General features: G+C 41.4%; 1 protein-coding gene across 2 annotated transcripts; it reads left to right on the top strand.

Moving 5' to 3' along the window:
• Positions 1–3,928: 3,928 nt before the first annotated feature.
• Rgs4 (regulator of G protein signaling 4) lies at positions 3,929–11,194 on the top strand. 2 transcript variants are annotated; one of them, XM_004663291.2, is made up of 5 exons: positions 3,929–4,160; positions 6,932–7,036; positions 7,532–7,593; positions 8,161–8,327; positions 8,720–11,194. In XM_004663291.2, exons 1-5 carry the CDS (start codon positions 4,117–4,119, stop codon positions 8,957–8,959), a joined length of 618 nt encoding a protein of 205 aa, XP_004663348.2. In that variant the 5' UTR covers positions 3,929–4,116; the 3' UTR covers positions 8,960–11,194. The 2 variants fall into 2 exon arrangements, with proteins under 2 accessions (XP_004663348.2, XP_004663349.1); XM_004663292.2 differs by lacking the exon at positions 8,161–8,327 and having other exon boundaries at positions 3,994–4,160; positions 8,720–8,790.
• The last annotated feature ends 9,617 nt before the right edge of the window (positions 11,195–20,811 follow it).

The following is a 20,811-nucleotide window of genomic DNA, read 5'->3' as shown; positions in this document are numbered from 1 at the left end:
CAAGAATGCCAGCAAGTGAAGACTTCCCTGTTTTCTTACTTTAAGGGTCCCAGTCACCCTAACTGCCTACTTCCTCTCATTGTCTGTTGGTTCCTTTGTACTTTGAGAAGGACTAGCGTCTTGGCCAGACACCTTACATCCTCGCGTCATCCAGCCCAACTCCACGTTGTTGTCTCCCACTCTCAATGCCCGAGCCTGAGCACCTCTACCGCTCTCAGCCCAGCAGTATTTCTCTTGTTTTACTTCTACCAGGCATCCCCAATCTAGGCTGCATGTGTCCCGGAGAGCTATGCATGTAGTCTAACACATTTGTAGAGGATCTCTCATCACAATGTCAAAAGGTAGGTCACCCCTGATAGACCATCATTTTTCCCGGTTTGTTTTTCTTCATTTCTTTTGCATATGTATATGTATGTGGTGTTTGTTTTTATAGGTGCCTATATGTCTGTATGCATGTGAGCACGTGTGTGTGTGTGTGTGTGTGTGTGTGTGTGTGTATGCACACATGCGTTGTGTAGAGTCCAGAGGTTGGTATCAGGTTTCTTCCTCCATCACTCTCCTCTTTATTTACAGAGGCAGTCTCTCACTTGAGGCCAGGGTTCATTGGCTGAGCTCGGTCTACGGGGATTCCCTGACTTTGCTTCCTGAGCACTAGGGTTATAGTTGGTACCCATGGCTACCTGGCACTTCCATGCATGCTGGGGATGTGAATTCCAGTAATCCTACTTGTGTGATAAGCTCTTTATCCACGGAGCAATCTCTCCAGCCAGCTAGACAATTATTTTCTAGGCTTCTGATAGTGTTTGCTGTTTTCTTCACTCATCAAATCCCGCTGTAGATACCATCTGATCCAAGAGGCCTTGCTGACCACCTTGACTAAGAGCTCCCAGCCATTCAATTACTCTCTTACACTAGCAATTTGTTTTCTTTGTAGAGAAGTCAGAGCCTGGCATTGAGAAAGCTCCACTTGAGTGGGGACCTTGTCTTCTTATTCACCACGTTAAGTGCCATTCAAACACTGCCCAGCATGGAGCCCGTACTCAGAAGGATTTTCTTCAACAAACGAATGAATGCAAAATAAATCTTTTGAGAGCAAATCACATCCACACAACCAGAATCATGCAGCAATGACAAATCATTGCATAATAGAATCTGATGTTTGTGCACATCAGAGGAGGGAGGTGGGATGGTGTTAGGGAATCATGATGTACCAGGTTTGCCTCCTCAACACAAACAGTAAATTCATAGTGAAAAATAAGCTAATTTATGGGCAGCTTTTTCAAACACTCCTGCAAAGTTTTAAAACTATTAGGAGAGCAAAGTCATAGCCAAAGAAGTGAACAACATGCCCACAAAGGGCTGGGTTAGAGACCTGGCCTCAGAGAACCAGTGTAGGGAGTCTGCTGCAGCTCCAGCTTCAGGGAGAAGATGAGGCAGGATGACAAGGGGGGGGGGGGGGCGGAGGGAGAGAGAGAGCGAGAGAGACTCTTGAATAAAATGTATAAAATATATCCTGAGATGCATTATCTGCTATATGTAATCTGACAATAAAATTTATTTGCCAAGCACTTTCCAGTTTAGAAATATCTCTATGTACACTGTTTATCTCATGAGATAAGACTTTTGAATGACAGGATAGCAGATTGCTAAGGCTGCACAATCTACTGTCAAGAAACCTGGGTCTGTATCCTGCCCCTTAAGCAAATGCCTTTGAATTTGACAGGCCTCTTTTCTTCTCTGGGGCTCTATTTCCTTTTTGGTAAAATGAGAGCATTAGACAATTTTTTTGCATATGTATGTGTATGCTGTATGTGTATGTGCATGTTTGGATGCATGAGGGTGTGTGTGTGTGTGCGTGTGTGTGTGTGCGTGTGTGTGTGTGTGTGTGTGTGTGTGTGTGTGTGTATGTGTGTGACAGAGACTAACATTGGGGGTCTCAATCACTCTCACCTTATTTATTGGGACAGGTTCTCTCACTTGAATACAGAGAGCTGGCCAATTCAGCTAGTCTAGCTATCTACCTTGCCCCAAGGAATCCCTCTCTTTTTCCTAAAGGCTGAGCTAGCAGGCTGGCTGCCTAGCTAACCAAGAATTAATGTGTGTCTCAGGATCAGAACTCAGTCCTTATGCTTGAGAAGCAAGTGTTTTATCCACTGAGCCATCTCATCAGCTCTGAGTCTAGGTGGTTTTTAAAGTCCAGTTGGTTCATTTATCCCAGTGATTTATATTTAACTGACAACAAATCTGGCTTTTCTAAGTCCAAGACATAAAGAATTATTATTGTGGAACTTTCAAGTATCTGTACATCTTTTAGGGTTTTTCTTTGATGTTATTCAAATCAAATTATTTAAATTACCACTCTTGTAGGTGCCCACGTGAGTTTAAAAAAAAAAAAGCCCACAATTCATCCTGGAGTAACCACTCCCACTTTAAAATGATCCCTTCTCTTTGATGACATTTCTGCCTGGTCATCCCTACTAGTTGAATAACCTTTCCCTTTTCACACCGTACTGGAGTTCTCCCCATGCAAACACCAAGGACAGCTGCCAACTTCCACTTGTCCCATATTACAACTCAGGAAAAGATTTTCCCATGGCAAGTCGAATAAATGTTTTCCTGTCTTTATGAGAAAAGCCTTAAAACATTTTCCTATACTGAAATCATATTCCTCCTTTTATATTGATCTGCCATCTCGTTGCTGCTAGCCAAGAAAAGGGTGGAGAGAATCTGAATACAAGGGGCAGGTGGCCTATTCAAGGGCACATATGTAAGGCAGGAGCCCGGGGAAGTCCTTTCACCATTTCCTGTTCCATATTCTTGGCATCATCCATTTTACTTGATCTCAACCAAAAGGTGGAGAAGTGTTGTCTCTCTTTCATATATATAAAGTCCAGCTCACTGTAGCCTTGGATCAGGAGTCTGTCGCTTGTAAAAACAGAGCTGCTGTGGTCAGTGCGAGCTTTCTTATGTGGAAAAAAGAAGTCCCTTGAAGCTATGCTATTAGCCTTTGAACTGTAAGACATAACATACTTACATGAGTCTGAAGAATGCAGCCCGCCATCTTGCCTGGGAAAGATGCCAATTGTTCAGGTGGTCAGACGCCCCTGTAGGGCTGAATGTCCTTTGCTCATTCTGCAGCTTGTCAACACGAAAGGAGAACTCTGCTCTTGGTTGTGCCTGCTGGCTCTTTCTCTCTCCCTGTGTCTTTTTTTTTTGAACTCTCAGCTTGGAGACTTAGAATTACATAAGGTAAAACCCAGCTGTGGTGAGAGGGGTGATGTCTGTGTTTGTTCATCTGCTGCCTGTGTTGCCCTCCAGCTACTGTTTTAGGCTTTTTACAGGAGGCACATTCAGGAGAGACTTTCCGAGCTAAGCTGGTTCTAGTCTTCCTGAGATATTTGAGAGTGTTCCACCATCAGCGTGATTGCAGATATACTTTATTTATTTTCCCGCCGACTGTTTTGCTATGCTGTTGGGCACATAGGGATTTTCTATTTACATCTCTCTGCGTGGTGCAGCTAGGCAGGCAACCCTCACAGCTCGCTTCATGATCCGATTTACCAACTCCTTTTTGGAACTGGGATAGACTACAGTACAGGTAGTGTTTCTAATCCACAGAGGGAAATGCTTTGGGAAGCAGCCTGAAGCAAGCCCTGGAGTTCCTGCTGGCACCTTTCCTTCCAGCAAGTAACTTTCTTGGATATTGTTCTTTTTTTTTTTCTAACAGATAAAGTGAATGAACCCCGTGATTTTCAACACCGCACACCCTTCAGCTCAGAGCTTCAGACACTGATAGAGACGTTGAGAAAAACTTAAATTTTCTGCATGCCTACTTTGTAAAGGGCTCATCTCTCTTGCGGGCTTTGCAGGTGCTGATGCGTCAGTCAGAGCTGGAGAGGCAGAGGGAGCCGGACGCTGAGCCTGCGGAGCTGCCATCTGATTGGCTGCCCCGCGGAGCTCCGGGATATAAAAGAGACCCCTGCAGGCTTGGGGACTAGAGGCTCAGAGGATTCTGACGGCACCTTTTCCTGGAAGAGCAAGTGCATTCAAAACACAACCCACAGCTCCTCCTGCTGTCGTTCTTTCCTACGTGCAGATTCCACGCCGCTAGCCAAGATGTGCAAAGGACTTGCAGGCCTGCCTGCCTCCTGCCTGAGGAGGTAAGATTGTTTTCAGCCGCTAGCCGGTTTCAACTTTTGCACAGACTTTCTCACTTACTTGCATGTTTTACTTATTCACATTCGTCCTTTTGAGTCAGAGACAATGTGCTCAGGACAGCAACGATGCCCCAGTTCCGCCCTCAAATTGTGGTACCTATGAGCCATTTTGCATGAGTTCCGTGTTGAGATGGGCTCTGACTTCTGAGCTAGGTTCTCTAATCAAGCAAGTTTGAATTTAAAAAGCGACGCGAGGTTGGGGGCTCTTTAGTGTGGTCTGTACTCCGGTTTGGTGTGGATTGATTACCTGGAGCCTGGGCTGAGGGCTCTCTGGGTCTTGTCTGGGGGAAGACGCTTCAGAAGGAGGTGAGGCTGTATCCTCGGAAAAGCACGTGCTGTTTGTGTCATCTTGCAGTGTCGTTCGCTGGCTGGATGTCCTTAAAAACAAATGGGGCAGTAAAGCCTGATTTTCAAAGTAAGCTCTCCCTGATCTCACCGCCAGTCCTCTAGTGCTTGAAGTACCCTGTGTGAGACATGCTTCAAAAGTACTGATCATGACAAAGCGGCCAGGTTCTACAGAGGTCTCACCTATAACATTGCTTTATGTATGTACTCTCCTGATCAAAGAAAAAAAAAAAAAAGGAACCTCAACATTTAGAGATATTCTATTCGTGTGTCTTTGATTTTTTTTTCCTTGAAGCTATAAGTAAAGTATTTCATAGAGTACTTACACGTTAGTCAGTTTTTAACAGGTATAAAGTTAGTGTATATGATTTTATTCTACAATTATAGGTAAGGCATTATCAGAAGACATAACAGTTCCTTGCTTTCCTGCAAAGAAAATTATCTTATGCTTCACCTTGGAAGCAATCCCAGAAACCATGGGCTTTCTGTGTTCCTATTTTTACCCTTTAGATATCCTGCCATTCAGAAGTATTAGTGTATTTATCACTTTAAAATGAAGCAAGATGGTCTGGTAGAAAGGAGCTAGGCAATAAGTGCTTTTTGAGTTCACTATTAATTTCCTTAACTAAATGAATCAACTCACTCAAAGATTCACTTAGGTTAAATACAAATTTAACCATTCACAGCACTGGGAGTGTCAGGAGAAAGTTTGGCTCTGGCAAGTAGTTTGAGGCGCAGATGTCAGGGTGTGCTCGAGGTGTACTCTCAAAGAGTTAAGCTGTAGCCCGAGAGGGAGACTGTCAGTGGGATAAGTTCTCTTCACTGACTTTTCTTACAGGAGAAGTACAAATCTGCTAGTTGAGGACTTCACCATTGGTGACTGCACCTCAGGGAGCCCTTATTTGCCCAAGGTCACATGGATGGTAGATGGCTAAGGAGCCCATCCAGGTTTCCTATACCCGGTGACTTCAGAAGTCACTGTTTTTATTGATGTGCTTATATTGGGTTATAAGAGGCTCATCAAGCATGCCTCCAGCTCTGCATGAAATGGCCTTCTACTGATTGGTCAGTAACTGTTCGAGCTCAGGCAGAGAGCGGCAGCCCATGGAAATGTGTAATAATTTCTATCTGGACTGAATCACAGTGCATTCTTATCATCACATTAGAACCACCCCAGCTTTAGTGATTACACTTTGCTATCATTTGGGGAAGATTTTGCCTTCTGTAACCTGTCACCTGGTTGTAGAAGCAGAGAAATAAAGAGTCTTGTAAGATACTATTTGAAGGGCAGTCCAAGAAAATAATCGGAAGCTAAACATTCTGAGAAAACCCACAGAAAAACCTCTAGCGTATTGGTAGCCATCCTTCTGTTCTTGTGCTCTTATTTTTCTCCTTCCAGGTGAGAACTTCTGCTTATGGCTTTCTTTTAAAATACCATTTCTCTTTTTAAACTGTTTATTGGCTTTGATCATAAAACAGATACCAACAAAAATATAATGAAGAGTGAGCAAGTTGAACTGAAAGTGTATTAGGTAGTCCTCTCAAGGTGGCTATGAGCCCTGCCGTTCTCTGGTTGCCTACTACACAATAGTAATAAGCTGGAAATATATCACATTAAACAAGTGTTCACTCTAGTAATGACTCCAGCTTGCTTCCTTATCCTAATGTCTCAAATGCCCTTTCATGTGTGTCTATTTTTCTGCAATGGAGGTGTACAAGGGAAATTAGCAGCAGGTGGAGATTGCCTAGAAACAGGCTAATCTTTTGGGTTGAGCCCCAATTATTTTCCTCTCCCCACTGCTGGAGCTTCATACCCAATATATACTTCACGTTCTGAGGCCACCTCAGGAATTGTTTGGCCTCCACACACACAGCTGGAATTGAACAAACCTTTAATTTATAGAAGGGCTTCCATAGCTCCCTCTGCCAGCAGGAAACAGAGAGAGATTGCAACCACCCGCCAGAAGGTGGCATACAGCAAGATAGTATCTTAATTTGCAGTTTCTGTGTGCTTTAGGCTTCCTAAAAGTTAGCCATGTGTTAGTGTGGTTCCATTAAAGATACTAAAGGGGTTGTATTAGGCAAGACTATCTGTGTACAGAAGAGGCTGTTGAGATAGACTGAAAGGTCAGAATTCCAGTTACAAAGGAACCAATATTGTGACCTTGGCCTCATGGTTTTGTAGAAAGACAAAGGCAGGAACATACAGATTTTATTCTTCTAAGAGTTCATACAGCTGTTACTCCCATTCCCTGAAGAACGTCCCCTGCGGTAATGTGCTCATAATGGATGCCTCAAGCTCCATCCCAAGACTTACTTTCAAAGAGAGCTGGTTATCATGTTAACGCATGTCTTCCTTTTCATTACAGCGCAAAGGATATGAAACACCGACTGGGTTTCCTGCTACAGAAGTCTGATTCCTGTGAGCACAATTCCTCCCATAGCAAGAAGGAGAAAGTGGTAGTCTGCCAGAGGTAAGAGAAATAGCTTTGGTAAAATTCACTGAGTATTAACTACCTGACCATAGAGATGTCCCATGAGAGGGAAGTTATGACACTGGTTCAGCCAGATTTGGATCAAGATGGCCTGTGTTCCTGGATGTGGAGGTATATGTCTATAATCCCAGAACTTGAAGGCTGAGGCAAGAATATCATGAATTCAAGACCAACTTGAGCTACATAGAGAGTTTCATGCAAGCCTGAGTCTCATAACCAAATTCCACCACTACACTCAGATATAGATGTATGCCTGTTTTTGCTAGAGAAAGAGACAGTCTCCATTTAATTCTGACCATAACTAGGTTCAAACTTTCTCTATATGTAATATAAAAAGCATCTTACAGAACAAATTTCATCATAATGACAAAAGACAAAAATCTGTTCATTTTATTCAGTATCTTAGATTGTTTAGACCCAACTCTGCTTTATGGCATTAAATTATCCTATTTTTTTCCCCTGTAATGTCCCTAGGGTGAGCCAAGAAGAAGTCAAGAAATGGGCTGAATCACTGGAAAATCTGATTAACCATGAATGTAAGTATCTCCCTCACTCCACTCTCTCTCAAGCACACAGGGATGATGGTAAAGGCATGAATCAAGTCATCCCACATTATGCTGGTCTAACAGGAACTCTACATAAGTCTAGATGCCTTCTGACTTCCAGTTCCAGGATATAAATATTTTTAACTTATATCTCGCCTGTTTAAAAATTTACCATGCCCCAAAGCTTTGTGAAATGCAATGGAAAGTTCATTTGGGAGCCAAGTGAAAAACCATTTTTCTCATTGTGTGGAAAAAATGACAGAGAAAAAATTCTAAATAATGAGATCTGTTGCACAAGCATAACCTCAGTTTCTCTCCTTCAAATCCATATTGGTGATTGATAACCACATAGACATTTCAGAAGTTCCATGGTTTCTTGAGGTAAAAATCACTAGGTATAAATGGCTAATTAGGGTTTTTTGGCCCTCAAAGACAGAGGACAAGGGAAATTTTTTGAACCCATGTCTCATTCTCATAAGTACCTCAGCCTTATTTCTAGTGTAATAGCCAACAGATCAGCTAGTATGATGACAACTGTGGCTCTCTCCTGTATCATAGGTGGGCTGGCAGCCTTCAAAGCATTCCTAAAGTCTGAGTACAGTGAAGAGAATATTGACTTCTGGATCAGCTGTGAAGAATACAAGAAAATCAAGTCACCCTCCAAGCTAAGTCCCAAGGCCAAGAAGATCTACAATGAGTTCATCTCAGTGCAAGCAACCAAAGAGGTAAGCTGGCATGGTGGGGTACTCTTTGGACCATCATGAAAATTCCTAAAAGTGGTATTTAATGTTGGGGATCTTTAGATCTGTCAAAAGAAATAGTAGAACAGGCTAAGTCTGTTAAGGAAAAGTTCTTTTGTCCATGTGATTCAAGGGACACACCCTTAATAATTTTTAAAAAGTAAATCTCCCCAACTTGTCAGAAAGAAATGAAGACACTGCTATCCCTACACTGAGGCAGAATGAACCTTCCATGCTCTTTCAGGTGGAACCAAATGTCTGGGGTTTCACTTCTGGGATATGGAAGGTGCATAGTCACCCCTTGTTCAGTATAAGCATGTAGCCTCCCATTCTTAACAGGGTTGTGAGCTAATACAACCTTGGATTTTGCTCCTCAGGTGAACCTGGATTCATGTACCAGGGAGGAAACAAGCCGGAACATGCGGGAGCCTACAATAACCTGCTTTGATGAAGCCCAGAAGAAGATTTTCCACCTGATGGAGAAGGATTCCTATCGGCGTTTCCTCAAGTCCCGATTCTACCTTGATCTGGCCAATCCTTCCAGCTGTGGGGCAGAGAAGCAGAAAGGAGCCAAGAGTTCTGCAGACTGTACTTCCCTGCTCCCTCAGTATGCCTAATTCTCATTCAGAGGCAGAAGGCAACCAATGCCAAGACTCTATGCTCTGGAATACCTGAGGCCACATATCAATCTGTATTAAGCACCAGTGCTTTATTCCACATTGTAGACTAGTGTTCATGCTGCCTGCCATGTGTGAGTCACTTCGTGTAGAACTAGATTTAGGTGTGGTATTGGGTTGTTCATCAAGGTGGGGATCCTATTGCAGTCTGATTTCCTCAAGTTTCCTTTAGGGTGTCACATGAGCAAGTCTTCAAATAACGGCCTTGCAAGTCTGGGTCTTCAAAGATTGTTGGCAATCCTCCCTTCCCAACAGTTTGACCTCAAGGTGGTTGGTTGGTATACTTCATGTGACAATTACATGCACATATATTGTCAGGTGACACTTCCTGAAGACTCTCAATGTTTAGGTGAAATTGATGTGTACATGTGTATGTGTATATGTTAAATGTACATAATATATACATATACATTCTGTATATATTTATTGTGTCTATATATTTAAATATGTGTGTGAATGTGTGTATATACATATATGTATATATATACACACCCATTTCTGCAAGAGTAGATAGGAAAGACCCTAGGTGCTCAAATTAGAGTGTGTTTACATGCTTGCATGCATGTTCTGATCTCTGGTCCTTGATTGTGCATTTGAACAGGGCAAACTAAACTAACTACCATGCAGGCTAAGAAAGGAATGCTAACTTGTGGAAACCTGGTTCTGTTAAATCATTGGGTCTTGTTGGAGAAGAATCCAAGGGACTTCATGCTTTGTTTAACCACTGATGGCCTCCACTTGAGCTCTATGCTAAGGAGCAATGCCATAAGAATCCTTTATCTGATGGACATAGAACTGCCTTGCATTGGTTATTACTACTGGCACTTTTAAGTCTCTATGCTGCTGGCCTTCCCTTCTTTGCCTGGGTGCTCAGGGCATGCTTATTAGCATCCAGGTTGGTCTGGAGTCAGGAGATAGGATGCTTGAGCTAAATGAAAAAAAATGCAGTCAAGATTTTGCCAGCTAGCCCTACCACAAGTTACTGGCTAAGTGAGGGCAAGAACTTAAAGGTTATTTATTATTGCAGTCCCAGTCTTTCTTTCCTCTCTTGATCAAGGTGCTCTTCTCATTTCCCTCCTGAGGAACTTACCTGTCAGATGAGCCTCCTAGGCTTGTAGGGTTGCATGGTTATATCCCTTATTGGTTCTAAGACAGATGCCTGCATTTGTACACCAGCAGCAGGAGAAGGTCATATTTACAAGGGAGGAACAAGTTCTCAGAAACCGAAAGCCCACATGAGTTTTGCGTTTTGAGGTAAAATCTTGTTCATCCCATTCCAAGTATCAAGGCTGGCAGAAACTGAAGGCATTTCTTCCTAGGTTTGAGATTAAAGGTAGAGGAAAGAAAAGGGCAAAGAAAGAATAGAAAAGAAGAAAGAGAGAAAGGGAAACAAATTGTTAGACTACTGTTTGGAACTTTTCAAGGCATATGAAATACTTGAAAATTTCTCACTTACGTTATTTATGATGTTTTGTAAATTTTTTTATTGTATTGTTTTGTAAATGGAGGTACAGGAGATTACCTGAATTACTAATGGATGCCCAGGAAGTAATTTTCTTCTCATTCTAAAACTACTGCCTTTGAAAGAATGCATACACCCATGCACACACTGCTTCCGTTGCTCCGGTATATACTACAGGCATGAACACCTTTGTGGCTATTAAGCCAACATACTGACTGCAAAATGAAGACACTGGAGTGGTGTGCATATAAACCTCATTGCATTAAATATACAGATTTCTAAGTGTACCTTCTGTCTCTCTGTCAGTCTTACTCTTATGTTCCCCTTTGTTATACACAGTTTCATAATCTTGTTTCTTGTTGACTCCAGTTTCCAAATGTACAATTCTTTGGTGTTGTTCTACTATTATCATCATGACTTTCAGATTGTACCTGTACTCACAGACTATTGTCTCACAAAGAGGTCTGGAAGGTCATCCTGAATGAGAAGTAAATTATTTTATGAATACATTTTGAGTGTGTTTTCAATTGTACTTCCTGTGATGCCCTCACCATTTGATGTGGTGAGCTTGCCTGCTCTTGGTCCATGGACAGCCTATGCCTTCCATATGCATGCCTGTTTCTATTATGTGCTTCTAGGCCTCAATGCTGATGCTTCCAATGAAACACACGTATCTCAGTACTAAAGGTGAATAAATGCTTCGTACAAAACCATCTGCTTGGAAACACATTACTGATCTGAGAGGCACGTTATGGGAAGCAGTAGAGTACAGGATGCCTTTAGAAAGTGACTCACACTGAGTCTTTTGTTCCTTCTATGTCAGCTCTAGGAAAGAAAACAGAAACTCAATATTGTTTATTCTTTGGTTCCTGTCACAACTCTTATCTACTTCTACTCACAGAACTAAAGTGGCCTTGGTTTCAGAGACTGCTAAACAGATTTAATGGCCTGTTCATAGATCTTCCATACATAGAGTTTTTATTTTATTTTATTTTATTTTATTTTTGAGCCAATATCTCAGTCTGTACTTCAGGCAGGCTCTGAATGCTCTATGAAGTCTAGTCTGGCCTCAGTTCGAATTTATGGGAGTACTTCTGCCTCAGCCTCACATGTGCTGGGATGACTGCCTGATACGAGCCGCCGTATCCAACCTCAGTAGGTTGGGATCAGCTTGTCTTCTTCCACTCACCTGCATGATTGGGAGACAATTCAGTACCTACGGATGTCTGGGAGATTGATCCCTGCCCAAACTGCTCAAAATCTGGAAGAAAGGTCACAAAACTCTTATGGCTGAAATCACAGGATTATCATATCATAATCCCCCGTATCCTATTCTAAGAGTTGTTCTAAGAGGATGTTAGGGGTAGAGGATCATAAGATTTTAAAAGAATCTGATCCTTCAAAGATCTGGTAGAAACTAAGGATCATATCCTTAGAAAAATACATAAAGGAACCCCAAGTTCTCATAAAGGTTTAGACAATATTTTACAGCTGACCTTGCCAAACACAAAGCCAACATTTCTTTCAATCATTCTCCTCCATACTTTTCATAATAACACTGAACTAGAGATAGCAAGAATGAACATTGCCACTGGGGGAAAGTAAGGCCAAAAAAAAAAAAAAAAAGGAACATGCCACCTTTTCAAGTGGCAGAGTTGGGATGTGACTGGAAACAGCCAGGCCTCCCAAAAGCATGGCGGAGATGCAGCACCCACCGAACAGTCACAGGCCAAGGGACTGAAGGCCTCAGAGGTGCCACCTTCAGGTGCTTTGTTCAAAATTTATTCCCTATCGGTTCCTTCTCTTTTGTGGCAGTTGTGTGTGGCATGTGTCCCTGAAAGCACAGATACAAGATAGACAGGAGTCTCGTGCCCTACCACAGGATGGGAGGTGAATCAATAAGGCCTTACTGATTTAGGTGATTTCTGGAATTCTCTGCTATCCCAGCATAACAGTGCTCTCTGAGCAATACCGAGACCATGCAGTTAACCAGTCATGTTTGGTGAGCTGAGGGGAGGCAACTGAATGTGCATGGTGAGGACCTGTTCACATCGATAGCAATTTAAAAATAAAACTTGACTTTGCTGGAACTCCACAATGTCAGATTTCTCAGGCTATGTCCTGGCAACTCTTATTAATGTTTTTAAAACTAGAAATGAGAAGATAAAGAATGAAATGAAAAAAGAAATGAAAGCAAAGAAGAGGAAATAAAAGATATGAAAATAAACAGTTACCTTCAGAAGAAAACCAAGTACTCTTTAGTCCAGCCTTGGGCTGGAAAACAAACAAACTAAAATACCTCATTCTAACAAAGCAGGCCAGAGTCAGATGGATTAGCTAATGTGATGCAATGAAATTTAATAAAAGTTAAACTGTCCCATTCATCTTCAAAACTCGACTGTGAGGTTATTGTGACAAGATAATCAGTTATATTACTTATTGTTTTAGTATCAATTACTTTTTAAAATGTTTTTATTTATTTGACAGAGAGAAAAAGAAGGAGAGAGAGAGAGAGAGAGAGAGAGAGAGAGAGAATCAGCACGCTAGGGCCTCCTGCCACTACAAACAAACTCCAGATGTATGTGCCACCTTATGCATCTGACTTATGTGGGTACTGGGGAATCGAACCCAGGTCCTTAGGCTTTGCAGGCAAGAGTCTTAACAGCTAAGCCATCTCTCCAGCCCAGTATCAATTACTTTTACATCTAGGTGACACCTGGAAATAACACAAGGCATCTGTCTTTTTTTGTAATCTATCTATCTATCTATCTATCTATCTATCTATCTATCTATCTATCTATGTGTGTATATAATACAGGGGAAAATTGAGTGAGGACTTAGTGTTTGTTTAGATTTTGACCTCAGTATTTTAGATTTGTATGCAAAGATTAAACCATGGGTCAGGGATGACCCTATTTATATGATGCACAGTGCAGGTGAACAAGGTCTGGAGAAAGAAGGTTTCCTAAGGAATCTGTAGTATCTTACATGTATGTTATGTGTTACAGCAGTTTTATATGATCTGATTTAACCCTGAGAACAAAGTGGATGTGGCTGGCATGAATATCTTTCTGTTAAAGATAGTGCTACTCCAAACCATATGCTAGACGAGCCATAAAGTTTGGGTCAAACCCAGAAATGTGCATTCACAAGTCAACTTACTTTAGTCAAGGGAGAAGGACAAGGAGGAGAAAGGAGAAAGAAGGAACTGAGACATGCATGGGAAGAGTAATAGGAAAGTAAAAAAAATGGAAAGAAGAGGACAAAAGATTTGTTTGAAAAAAAGCACTAGACACAGTGGCACAGGCCTTTAATCCCAGCACTCCAGAGGCCTAGGTGGGAGGATTGCTTAGGATTTGAGGCCAACCTAAGACTACATAGTGAATTCTAGGTCAGCCTGAGCTAGATGGAAACTCTAAGTCAAAAAACCAAAACAGGGCTGGAGAGATGGCTTAGCGGTTAAGTGCTTGCCTGTGAAGCCTAAGGACCCCGGTTCGAGGCTCGGTTCCCCAGGTCCCACGTTAGCCAGATGCACAAGGGGGCGCACGCGTCTGGAGTTCGTTTGCAGAGGCTGGAAGCCCTGGTGCGCCCATTCTCTCTCTCTCCCTCTATCTGTCCTTCTCTCTGTGTCTGTCGCTCTCAAATAAATTAAAAAAAAAAAAAAAAGGAGTAGAAAAGGCAGAGAAGGGGAGAAGGGAATGACGGCAATGGAAATGCGGAAGAAAGAATGTGAAGAACACAGGGCCCGGTGCCCACCATCTCTCTGTCATAGCAGGCTGGAGCACCCAGTGGCTGCTGGGCTTCCTTCAGTCCTGCCTGAGCCGGGAAGGTGGGCAGTGTTCCCAGGACTAATAAAAACTGCGTATTGGAAGCATACTTGATAGTAAGGCCACATTCTTCTGCAAGAACCACTTTTACGTCTCCTTTTTCTTTCTCTAAGTTTGTCAGGTTCTGAAGCATTCACAGAGCAATTCAGTCTTTTCAAAAGATATTTGAGGGCTGGTGAGATGACTTTATGCACGAAGTGATAACTCTGCAAGTGCAAGGATCTGAGCTCCTGAATCCTTGGCACCCAAATAAGAGCCAGTTGTGGTGGTCCACATCAGCTGTCCCACTGCTGGGGAGGTGAAGATGGGGAGATTCCCTGGGGCTTACTGGCTATCCAATCTAGCCAAATTGGCGAGCTTCGGGTTTAGTGAGGACTCTTATCTATAAATACACAAATGAATAAGAAATAAATAGGGTTGGAGGGATGGCTTAGCGGTTAAGGTGTTTGCCTGCAAAGCCAAAGGACCCATGTTCAATTCCCCAGCACCCACGTAAGCCAGAAGCATAAGGGGTCACATGCATCTGGAGATCATTTGCAGTGGCTGGAGGCCCTGGCACACACATTCTCTCTCTCTCTCTCTCTCTCTCTCTCTCTCTTCATCTTTCTCTCTGTCAAATAAATAAATAGAATAAAATTTTCAAATAAATAAATAAACAATAAATGTAGAGAGAAACTGAGGAAGATACTTGACATTGACCTCTGGCTTCTATGCATATATGCTCACACGTGTACATGGGCCGTTCATATGTGCCCATTCACAGAAGAACAGGTCCAACCCTCCCAGCTACACACACACACACACACACACACACACACACACACACGCACACACACACACACAAACAAGAAATTTGAAGAAATACAAACAAAAAATAAAAAAGAATAAAAGATAACAGATGTCAAGCTCTGGTTTCCATACGCTGCTGTTGGAGGGGTTGGGGTTATTCCTTTAGCCATGTAGGAATGACATGCTGCCAGGACCACAGCTGGAAACAGACATTGGACCCACGATCCTGGCCACATTGCTTCTACTTCCCCTCTGGGAGGGAAGCCAGTGGGTTACAGAGCCCTGCTCCCACCCCCCAGGAGAGTGGTTAAGGCAACAGCATGCATAAACTAGTGACCTAGACCATGGGAACCGGAGAGTAGTGACCTCCCATGACTGCCGAGCTGACTTTGGGTTCACAGCTATTGAGGAAAGGGAAGATGTGCTTTTCTTTTTTTCTTCCGGAGTATTTATAAAGTTCCCAGATTATTCTACCAATCCAATTGAGCTTTCTATAGTTGTCTTCTCCCAGGACAATATATCCCTGAGATATATCCTTGGTAATAATAGCTTGTGGGAAACAAGAAGAAAGTCACATTCAAGACAAGGCCTGCTCACTTTGTCTTCCCTCGCTCTGCCGGCCGTATTGGCCATCGTCATCTCCATGTTCTTGCAGGAGTTTGTCATTTAGTTCATCTTGATGTCTATCTAATATCTTCTTGCCTTTTGGGTATTGTTAAGGAAAATGATTAGAACTGTGTGCAAGTTCCAGATCTAATGTTTCTTCTTCTTCCTTTCCTACTTACATGGACTCAATCCAACCAGGAATTGCAGACCTTCTGCCTGGCTCTGAACATTAGCCCATCACCCAGTTGTGTAGAATTTTACCCAGTGAAATCTCTCAAAGCCACTCCACCTGAAAGGTTGCCTCTTCCTCCAGGCCCTTCGATTGCATGGCCTGAGATATGGATGTAAGCTTTCTATTGGTCTCTGGCTCACCAGTCTGACATCTTCTAATTCACTTCAAATAACTGCCACTGGATTATAAGATGTCTGTCTGATCTATCTCTTGGAAATTTGCAGTGCTTTCAAGTCCCCTGGCTAGTATTCAAAATTGTGATTTTTTTTTTTTTGAAATGTATCTGGCTGTAAAGATTCGTAGTTCTTGAATGGGCATGTTGCTAGTTACCTCCAGTATTGTCCAGTCAGCCCTTCTTCTTGAGCTAAGAAGCACTCTTTGTTGTAAGCTCAGCTCAGGACCTACCCTATTGAGACCTCTCATTCTCCGCCATGACTTAAGTCTTCTTCTGCAGGTTATCTTAATACTCTGGCATGTGTTCATTACTTAGTGTATCACAAACACTAACTCATAAGGATGTCAAAACATAACACCCAGTTTCTTTAAGGAATGGGCTATATATATTTTTTTTAATTTTGTAGTGCCTACACCAAGTAATGAGCCTAGTACAATAGAAGACAACTGTTGATTGAATGAGAGGCATCACTTTACATACCTCTGGAAGAAAGTAGGAAGCTGTTCATCCAGCTCCTCCCAGTTCCTAAGTGCTTCCTGGATATACTGAGTGTATGTTTTCCAGTTTACTATATTATTTCCATTTCTTGGACAATACAAGGATGCTTTCCCAGCCTTGTGCTGAGGATTGGGAGTAAAATTATCAGAGCAGGGATGATCTGGTCAGAGCTGTTTTACAGAGAAAGATATTTTAAAAGTCATGAGTGCAAAATGTATTCACACATATATATATATTCTACATGTAAGCAAAATCAATTATATTTGATATGTACATATATTACATTGTGATTGTGTTCCTTTATATATACAAACTCCTTAATTGTATCGGCAGCACAAATTCTTTAACATTTCTTGTTTACACTCCACTACTACCATTTTAATTGCACTTAATACATATAATGACTCTACGAGGAAGAGATTCTAAACTTCATTAACTCCTCTTTACATGAGGCATGGGGGAGCAAATACTCTGACCAAAATCACATAGCTTACAAGCAAAGGAGCCAGGGCTTTTCCCCAAGAAAATGTAGCCCCAATCCCAAGGGCATCCACACAAAACCACACAAACACAGAATTCTATCCACAGGGTGATCATTCAAAAAATATGGATTAGGGAATAGAGATTGCTCAGTGGTTAAGGCACTTGCTGATAAAGCCTAAGGACCCAGGTTCAAACCCCCAGTACCTACATAAAGCCAGATGTACAAGGTAGCACTTGTTTCTGGAGTTGTCTGCACTGGCTGGAGGCCTTGGCACACCTATTTTCTCTCTCTACCTCTCTCTCAAATAAATCAAATATTTGAAAATATGGATTAGTTGCCCGTTCTTTTTGTCAGAAGAAAGTATCCCTTTGAAAGTTTCTTCTGCTAATCTTGTCTCACAATTATTTCTGGGTATGTATACTCCTACTTTTGTTCATTTCTTTTGTTTCTTATAAATGTCTAAATAGACTACAGACTGTCCCTTCTGCTATCCTATATTTCCTTCAAATCCTCCTCTGACAAGTTATTCTTACATTTGCAGTGATGAGGTGGTAACAAGCCAAGCTAAGTCAAGATCAAGCTGTAGCGGCATTCCTACATTAGCCAGTCTACTCAGCTGTCTCCTTAATTTCTATCCTATCATTATCATCTGCGCTCAGTCCATGGGATAATTACCATGTCAGGTGGGCCAGTCTCCACACCTGCCTCCAATTTTGTTGCCTGATTTATGGTCCTTTAGTGTACTGATAATTGGGAAAATAACTTTGGCACTCTGTGACCTCAGCGCTAAAAATGAGTGCTGAAAATAGGCTCCCAGTGCTGTTTATTTTTGAGGATAAAATACTACAGGAAATTTGAAGCACATGGGCAAATTTTTAAGTATAAATAGAAAGTCCTATGTAAGGCAAAAAGAAATGAAAGAATAATTTAAGGGAATGTTTGTCTATATTTCTTAGGTAAAAATAATACTTTTTATTTATTGGAGTTGCCATTAAACCTGTCACTGGAATTATTCTTTATATGTTATACCATTCAATTCTTCCAATACTTTCACTTCACAGATAATAAATTTGTGAAGACTTGAGAAAGACTGGGTCCTGAGCTCAAAATCTCATAGTCCATAAACACCGGTTTCAGGACTAAAGTAAGTCAGTTTGATACCATAGCTTTCTGGATCTTAAATGGCACTTGATAATTGTTCTCTCCTTCAAAGTATACTGCTTTCAATAACCACCTCAACATGGCTTTTTTACTACTAACTGAGGCAAATTCACGTGAGCTTATGCTCCTCTAGTTCTTGATATAACTGGTTAGGGAAAGAGAAAATGTTTGTCTGAATTAAGAATTGGGGAAGCATGAAGAAAATAATAGATTCAGAGGCTCCAACTCCAGAGTGCTGGTGTTTTAGCCATGAGTACAACAAAAAGGAAGAAAGAAGGTAGGAAAAGAGGAAGGGAAGAGAAGGAAGGAAGGAAGGAAGGAAGGAAAGAAAGAAGCAAAGAAGGGAAGGAAGGGAGGGAGGGTGAGAGAGTGGGATACAATATTGGCTTTGTAATCTAACCAGTTTCCTTTTGGAAGACATTGAGCACGCAGTTCAGATCAGGAAACTGAGGCTATGCGCCCCTTCATGAAGACAACTTGCTACCACTCTCTGTATCTTCTCTATTGGCAAAATGAGCTGAACAACAGACAACCTTGTCTGGGACCTAAAGTCAGGATCTCTGTGGCAAGCACAGTCTGCACACAGAACTGAAGGAAGGAAGGAAGGGAGGGAGGGAGGGAGGGAGGGAGGGAGGGAGGGGCCCCTTGCCCAATTACTTTTACTGATCCAGACTAAGAAACTACATTCTGGAAGTCACATTGCTTGACAACAAATCTGTGAAGTGGATGTTTTTGCTATCGTCTCCACTTGACAGATGAGAAGAGAGAAATTCACAAGCTAATAAGTGCCGGGGTGTTCAGTCATTAAATTCTTCCCACAAATACTGTAAAGCTTTCTAAATTATAATTATTGGTTCCCAGGTACAAACAACAAGATAAAGGAAAATTTGATATGTGAAAATAAATTGAAATGCTACGGTCATTTGAGGAAGCTCAAAAGTCATGAATCTTTAGAAATACATAGTTCCACAATTCCTGGCTTACCTCAGGCATCTTCAAGAGATATATTTGAAAATAGGGATTCAAAGTGGAGAGAAACTACCCAGAGCACACATTCCTTCTAGAGACACACAGGAACCCTACTGATGTTAATAAATTTTTATACTGAATAGTGAATTGGGATGAAAGAAAGTTATTTGAAAATATTTCCTTCAGTTTTCTAACCATTTTCCAGAGAGGAATATATATTCCAGAGATCCATAAAGAATTCAAGATGGCAAAAGTTTAAGAGGCAAAGAAGGGGGCAGGAAGTGCTTTGGAATGCTATTTTCCAGACACATAATGGTATTGCACTTATGACCTCACAGAGGCCATCATCATTTTTTTTTGCATGAAACCTGTATAATACTGGACTCACCAACATGTTGTTATGGATTATATAGAGAAGAGAAAAATAGACATCAAAATAGAAGAGGGAATAGTTGGAAAGAAAAGCCAAGGTTAGTGGGGGAGGGGGAAAAGGAGGAGTAATGGGAAGGCTGTATGTAAAATTTTAGTAAAGTTTTTCTTTTTTTTAATTAAAAGAGGAAAAATCAGGCAATCATGTCCTGCAATGGAGCTAAGTATTTAATTTCTATTTATTTTCTTTGACTACATGGATATATTATGCCCACCAAACAACATTTTTATTTTTATCTTTTTATTTTTTTTTAAGTTTTTTGAGGTAGGGTCTCATTCTATCCCAGGCTGACCTGGAATTCACTATGTAGTCTCAGGATGGCTTTAAACTCACAGTGATCCTCCTAACTCTGCCTCCCGAGTGCTGGGATTAAAGGTGTGCACCACCACACCTGGAACAATACTTTTATTTTTAAAAAGAATTCAGATGATACATGGTACATAGTAATTGTTCAGTAAATGTTCTCTTATTATTATAAATATTATATATGCTGATCTCTTCCTTTTTGAAGTGTGAATTTAAGAAGGCAGCTGACAGATTGACTCCTGGGATCTTCTTTCTATTTCATGCTAACCATCCTGTGCATTTTCACTCCCTTTCACTTGTTTCTGTACTGTATTCCAGATCCTCAGGAAATTTATTTCCATATAGAGTTTACTGACACATAGAACCAATTATTAATTATGCCTTCCAGGATTTGACTGTTCTACAGAAGCTTCAGAAGAAAAGATGCCAGTAGTCAAATGCAGGCACTGGAAAGGAAGCTGGTGTTGGGTTCCAGGTCCTACTAGAAAGTAGCAGCATTCATCTCTAAGTGAAACTTCTTTAAAAGAATAAAAAAAGGCTAGCTTTCTCCTTTCCTCCTTCACTGCCAGATATCAGATCAAATGCAACCATTATATAAATAATAACTATTATCACTTTCAGAAAAATTCAGCATAAAGTGCTGAATTAATCTCCTACATATAGCTAATTTTTGTAAAAATACACAAATTACGTTTAATTTCAATTAGAAGATGATTTATCTTAATAAATGGCAACTTTGGAGCCAAGACCATCTTCCAATTTACTGTAGTCAAAATGCCAGCTCCAAGTCAGTAGGATTCGGCCATTCTCAGTAATACCCAGTTTCCGTACTTGCTGATTGGTCTCTGGATTC

The sequence above is a fragment of the Jaculus jaculus genome, chromosome 1 (assembly GCF_020740685.1).
Source record: "Jaculus jaculus isolate mJacJac1 chromosome 1, mJacJac1.mat.Y.cur, whole genome shotgun sequence".
NCBI lineage: Eukaryota > Metazoa > Chordata > Mammalia > Rodentia > Dipodidae > Jaculus > Jaculus jaculus.
This window is presented reverse-complemented; position numbering and strand designations above follow the sequence as displayed.